At 43.1% G+C, this 6,288-nt stretch overlaps 1 protein-coding gene across 1 annotated transcript; it reads left to right on the top strand.

Annotated features, from left to right (window-relative positions):
• The first annotated feature begins 298 nt into the window (after window positions 1-298).
• On the top strand, window positions 299-5,410 carry LOC144786166 (parvalbumin beta-like). The gene is made up of 5 exons (XM_078665161.1): window positions 299-377; window positions 841-908; window positions 1,801-1,933; window positions 3,730-3,839; window positions 5,140-5,410. The coding sequence occupies exons 2-5, from the start codon at window positions 848-850 to the stop codon at window positions 5,163-5,165; spliced, it is 330 nt and encodes a 109-aa protein (XP_078521287.1). The 5' UTR covers window positions 299-377; window positions 841-847; the 3' UTR covers window positions 5,166-5,410.
• The last annotated feature ends 878 nt before the right edge of the window (window positions 5,411-6,288 follow it).

Raw genomic sequence — 6,288 nt, 5'->3', positions numbered from 1 at the left:
AAATCTAATCAGATTAATGAGAGCATTTGAGTTCCTCAAATTAATGTTTTCTCGGGCAGGCACTGCCTGTTAAACGGCCCACATGTTTGCTCGTGGTGACTGATGTTCGCCTTGCTATGTATGGCGTTACACGTGCGCACATTGTTCAGAGCAGAGTGCGCATTCCACCGGGTTATAAATACAACTTTGACTAGCCAGCAACTTTGGGCGGCTATGGTGTCTCCGTAGGTTTTTGCAGTCATGTGTGTGCAGCACTTCTGTATATGGCTCTGTTTCTTGACTGGAAGAAATGTATAAAAGCCTCGGCCCGATGGAGGAGAGTCAGACCAGCAGCTCCCTGAGACCTCCACTGTCCTCCTCTGCAACTCCCAAGCAAGGTGAGTTGGCTTCCTGCACCGGGTGGACTGTACCAACTTGGATCGGTGAGAGGGATGCGGCGCAACGAACTTATCATTTGGGCATTGGTGTGCACTGGGAACATGGACTTGGCGGAAGGCGCGGATGCGGGCCTCGGGCCGGACTCAGGACTCAGGACTTGCCAGGAGTGTGGCTGTGCATCGGCCAGAGCTGGATTTGGGACACGCACTCGGGCAGGCTGACCCTTCCACATGCTGCGGTCCTGGGTTTTGGGAAGGGAGACAGGCGGCACGTGCACCTGCTGGGCTCCCCTCCTTACACCGGGAGGGACTGAAGGGCCAAGCCGAGCAGGCAGGGCCAGGCTCCGACCTGCCTGTGCCCGGCGGCTAAAACAGCTTTGACTGACTGACTGTGACCACTGACCTGTTGATCAATGTGACCGCACATTTCTAAGTATTAACACGGGCTTTTCTTTCCCTCTAGCTTAAAGATGGCTTTCTCTGGCATCCTGAGTGACTCCGACATTGCTACTGCTCTGAAGAACTGCCAAGGTAATTCTCCAAGGCATATTTGTGTGGCCTTGTTTGTTCTCAATCTTGGCACCATGTCCTTCTTATCTACTGCGGTCCAAGCATCTCTCTGCCCTCAGATTTGGACCTTCTAGCTCGTACTCCTTATCCTCGATCCCTTATGGTTATCTGCTCCCTCAGTCTGGGCTCCCAGTCTCCTCAGACTTACCTGAACCGCTGTATATTTATGTCTGTCCTGGAACATTTCCCTATCCCCACCACACCGCTGCATTTTCCCACCTCAATCTTTTTCTCTAGCTCTACCCATGCATGACAGGCCTCTCTACAACTATCTCTGATATAGGACCCCTCTCTCTGGGCCTCTCTGGAACTACTCTGCTGTAGGACCCCTCTCACTTTCGGGTTCCTTCTTTTTGTTATATTGTCAGTACTCCTATGTCCTATACGCCTCTTTCCTATATCTTTCTTTTAAACTTACACATAGCCACTCTTTCTCTCCACGGTTCGTTCACTATATTTCACTCGTCTTTTCTTGCTAGCTCCTTCTTTACCTCTGCCATTTTCTCAGACTGCCCCCCATCCTTCCTTCTCTAGGTCTTTACCCGCCTCTTAACGCCTTCTCTTGTGTACACACTCTCTTAAATGTATATGCAATTTATGCATCACCTCTCGTGCCCCTCCAGCTCACTCAAACCTATAGCATGCCACCCCCTCCAATTTTGATGCTGTTTTTTCTTTCCGCCTCACTCTTTTACCCAAACTGTCGCTTATCACTTCCGCCCCACACCTTTCTGTGGCTACTCTTGTTGTTTATTTTATCTTTCTCTACCTGTTTCGCTCTCCTGTCTCTTTCCTGTTGAATTAGTGGGGTCAATTAATTTTCTAACACGTTGTGTTTGTTCTCTACTCACAGCCGCAGATTCCTTCAACTACAAGACCTTCTTCGCCCAGACCGGCCTGAAGGGCAAATCCGCCGACCAGGTCAAGCAAGTCTTCGAGATCATTGATCAGGACAGGAGCGGATTCGTTGAGGAGGATGAGCTCAAGTGAGTATGGAACTTTATACAGGAAAAATACACACAGGCTAACACACACCAAACACGTCCCAAACCATACACGCAGTGCCACGCTCCGCAAAGAGACCAGAATGCAGCGCGCAATGACACTGGCGGATGACCTCACTCTTACACGCGATTGGTTAGTCAAGTACAGAGACAAAAAACACAGACGTAGGACAAACACACACTGCTAAGGAAGTGACGTGAAAGATGCAAGAAACAGAGAGGAAAGCTACAAAGAAGTGAAAGAAAATGTGGCGGTTCCTAGGATGATTAAATTAGGGTAGCACTTGTAATAAAGCAGCGTGGTTCATTACGTGCTGTGCTTTAAATGCTAATATAGAAGTACAGGTACTCGCTACTTAGTGTACCTACCTAATAGTGTTTACTCTTGGGATGGCAAGTACTCTCCCATTTAAATTATTGTCGCGTTAGAGAAGTGCAGGTACTTTTCCCTTTCAAATTATAGACGTGGTCAGTACCCCACACTCCCTGCCCATTTAAAGCACTTATTAAGGCCCAGTTGAAGGCGGAAGTGAAAGTAACGTATGTACAGATATTTCAATGGCAATTATTCTAAGGCCTTAAAGAAGCATAATATGAAAAAAATATACTCAAATACATCTTATCTGACTTGGTGCCATTAGTCTCTGTAGGTTATGTGTGGGCTCGGTGTAACTTGTTATCTGTGTGGGTACCTGTTCCAGGACCCCCACACAGGAGCAGTAAGCTCTATACAATACAGAAATACAAACATACACTTTTTTGTGTGGAAAAAAATGAGTACCCTACTCAGCTAATCTGTTATCATTTTGAGATAGAAAATCATATCATTTCATGACTACAATTGTGCAAATTGTTAATTTTTTGCACAATAAACACTCCCATGTTTAAGGCTTTGGAACCAAATGACTCTCAAAGTAAAATGTTATTAAAGCTAAGGGTGATGGAAGGCAGAGTCATCTATATCTGCTCCAAAGCAAGAATTTCATGGACACCAAACCATATCATATTTTGCTGGTTCACACACAAATGACCCCCCCCCCCTGACAACCACCACCACCACTCCCACTCACATTGAGGTCAATTTTGAGACCGCTTGTTGGCCGTCAGTAAGTCAAAGTCAGAATACGTCCGAGGGCTCACAGCTAGCTGAAAGTGGTATTTTAAATACAGTCCAATCTATGGATGTCTCTGACATTCCCCTTCCCGAGTTGCTTGCCTCGTCTCTATTTTAAAATGTCGGAAAAAAGTTAACCTGACACAGTGCCTCCCATTGTGGCTCAACACTTGGAGCCCTTCACAGCACTCCCCACTCTAACTTGATGAGAGTTCGCACCAAAACTAAAGACAAACTTCACCAAAGCAACTATAGTCACATTCATGTCAACAGACCCGATTCTGGCGGGAGATTCACGATGTTTAAAGTAAAACATGTTTTTAATTTAGCTTTCTCCCTTATGAAACTGTCCCCACTTCAATACAAGTCAGTGGAGAAAATAAACCCCCGATTATTTCTTGAAAAGCTCCCTCTTTCTTCTTCCTTAATGTTGGAGTTTATGCAGTCACAAAAGAGAAGTTGGTGTTTCAAACTGTTTCTTGATAGGCTGGTGGAAATAGAGCGGGGAGTAGTGCTGCTTTAAAACAACAGGCAACTCTTGCAGACTTTTCACACCCTCACATCCTCATGGATCGTTGAGGCCTAAAAGCTCCATGTCATACTTTTTTACTCGCAGATTGTCTATGGTTTCAAGCTAAGTCTCTTTATATTCTTTGCCTTCCAGGCTCTTTCTGCAGAACTTCTCTGCTGGCGCCAGAGCCCTGACTGATGCCGAGACCAAGGCCTTCCTGGCTGCTGGTGACTCCGATGGTGATGGCAAGATTGGAGTTGATGGTAAGCATTGACTAGTTATCAAGTGGATACTTACTTAATTAGTCAGATGTGGAGTAAACAACCTGAATTCTAATCGTAATTGCCCCAGTTGCCTCTAACCATGTCATCCTGTCCAATCTCTCAATGCCTCTATTCTTTTACCTCTTGAATCTAGAATCAGCTCTGAAAGAGGTTCACTTCTAAGATCTACATACAAGTGGGACATTTACACTGACTAAACAACTTTTACAGTAGGAAAAATATCCACAATAATGTTCCTAGCTTCACCTTTTACTCAAACCATGAATCAAGCACAGCCCTGCATGCCTCTCCACTGAACTGTGAACACAATTGCTCAAGCTGGGAGGGTGCAAAGTGCAAGGCTGAATATCAGTAAAACACACAAGCTGGACTGGGGAGACAGTGGGAGTGGCATTGCTTCGTAAGCGGTTAAATTGTTCCAGGTCCACCAACTGGAGTAGTATATTCAGTTCTGCTATTACACTTTGCATTCGGGGCCCTTGTAGTTTTGCTTTACTTATACCAAACACAGGATTTCATGCCGCAGAATGATCATATAAACGGAGCTCAGTGAGCTACTGAAGCCTGACAAGGGACAATCTTAGATCCATTAACGGTGTCCTTTTTGACCTCATAATTTATGACCATATTGTGGACACTGGGCTACATCCAACAGAGCAGCTTCACAGCGAAAAGGCCCCATGTTATGATTGTCACTTTGAGCTAGGTCTGTTTTATGTGTTTTTACACTCAAAAGTGCTTCTCACCTAGGGAACAAAAGGCCCAGACGTCCCAAAAAAGCAAACGTTTAGGTTGAAAGAATGCAATAAGTTGTTGGCTAAAAACAGGCTTGGGTGGTGGTCTCACACATGACATGTGTTTATTTGATATTTTAGCTACATGGAGCACAGCATCTTGAAACATATTTGAGCGACAGTTATCAGGAGCTATTCATGTGCAATGTATTATCTATGACCACAACCACTACCTTAAGTGTTAATAGAACTTTTGGGCTCCTCTGCACTACCCTATACTGTTGTGTAATATATAAAAACATTATTATTGTAATACGATGCTTGTGCTTAAACTGTATGTTTATGGGTGGAATCATAGCTGTTAAGAGGCAACTTCATCTAGTGCTGGTGTTTTAAATTCAGACTTAGAATGTTAAAGCAAAACTACAAGTCCCATGATGCACCATGTTTGAAAGTGTTGCACATGACAAGGAGCTGCCTGGCAGCTGAGTGTATACTAGCATCACTCCTAATGATCTAATACCCAAATATCTGTTTCTTTGCAGAGTTCTCTGCCCTGGTTAAGTGCTAAACCGTCCACCACCACGACCAAGCTGCTTGCGCTCTCCACGCTCTTTCTTTCTTTCTGAAAACCTCCAATTTATTTATACGTTTTGTACAGTAAAATGGCATTGGCAGTTTCTATCCATTGTTGGAAATGTGGTTATCTCTGACAAGATGGGTCTTTGTATTGTTCACTGTTGCAAAGGAATAGAGAGCTGTATGTCTCGGGTCTGATCTGGAACCATCTCACCAATAAACAGATGTATTTTGAAATCTATTGTCTCAAGTACTTCTTCTGTGTTCATCTCGGATTCGAATACAAGTAAGGCACCTCACAGGGTTGCGCTATATACACACAGCGCACTGGAAAGAGTCAGCAATGCAAATACATATGTGCCGCATCTCTGCCTAATATAGCAATTGAAGATTAATGCCCAATAGTCAACATTCTATAAGTTATGCCACCAAAATGAAAGTACCGTTTTTACAAAAGTTTACAAAATTAAAAATGAATACAAAAAGAAAAACAAAAAAAATAGAGGAGACAAAGGAGAAATCATTAAAATTAAGAAGGAAAGGAGATAAAGAAAACTAGAAAACTGAAAATACATAAAATTATATATAAAATTTAATTAAAAGAAAAATAAAAAAGTTATAAAGCAATGCAATACAGCGAAAATTAAATGAAAATGGAAAAATAAATAGAAAAAGGAGTGTATGAGTTGAAAAAGTTTGTAACTAGAGCTAAATGAGTAAAAAGAAACAGTTTAAAATTAAGAAAAGGAAAATGAAAGAAATAAATGGAATAAGTAGGGAAAACGGAGGAAAGAAGCAAAACAGACAAAAAGAAGGAAAGTGACAAGCAGTCTTTCACAATTACGCTTATCTCATTCTAAACACTCAGAATATTTTCACTTTGGCATTGTTTGCCCTGCCTACAGTCATCAGTGAGGAGGATATGGCTATCGCTGCTGCCGACTTTCTGTAAAAAAAGACTATTAATGAACAAGGAAACTTTTCATACATTTTTAATACAATAGAGTTGCAAACCGACCACTTAAAGCAGAATTTGGGGGTGTGCTCGCCATAACACTCAGCAGCATTCTGGGAGAACTTTTTTATGGGCATGAAGTAATTGAGAACGGCCTACT

Source organism: Lissotriton helveticus, chromosome 10 (genome assembly GCF_964261635.1).
Source record: "Lissotriton helveticus chromosome 10, aLisHel1.1, whole genome shotgun sequence".
Classification (NCBI taxonomy): domain Eukaryota; kingdom Metazoa; phylum Chordata; class Amphibia; order Caudata; family Salamandridae; genus Lissotriton; species Lissotriton helveticus.
This window is presented reverse-complemented; position numbering and strand designations above follow the sequence as displayed.

Bases quoted from the DNA above. Each gene is read 5' to 3' on its own strand.
- LOC144786166 (XM_078665161.1), top strand. From the start codon at position 848: ATGGCTTTCTCTGGCATCCTGAGTGACTCCGACATTGCTACTGCTCTG. The intron at 909-1,800 runs GTAATTCTCCAA...CTCTACTCACAG, and splicing joins TGCTCTGAAGAACTGCCAAG to CCGCAGATTCCTTCAACTAC. The intron at 1,934-3,729 runs GTGAGTATGGAA...TTTGCCTTCCAG, and splicing joins GTTGAGGAGGATGAGCTCAA to GCTCTTTCTGCAGAACTTCT.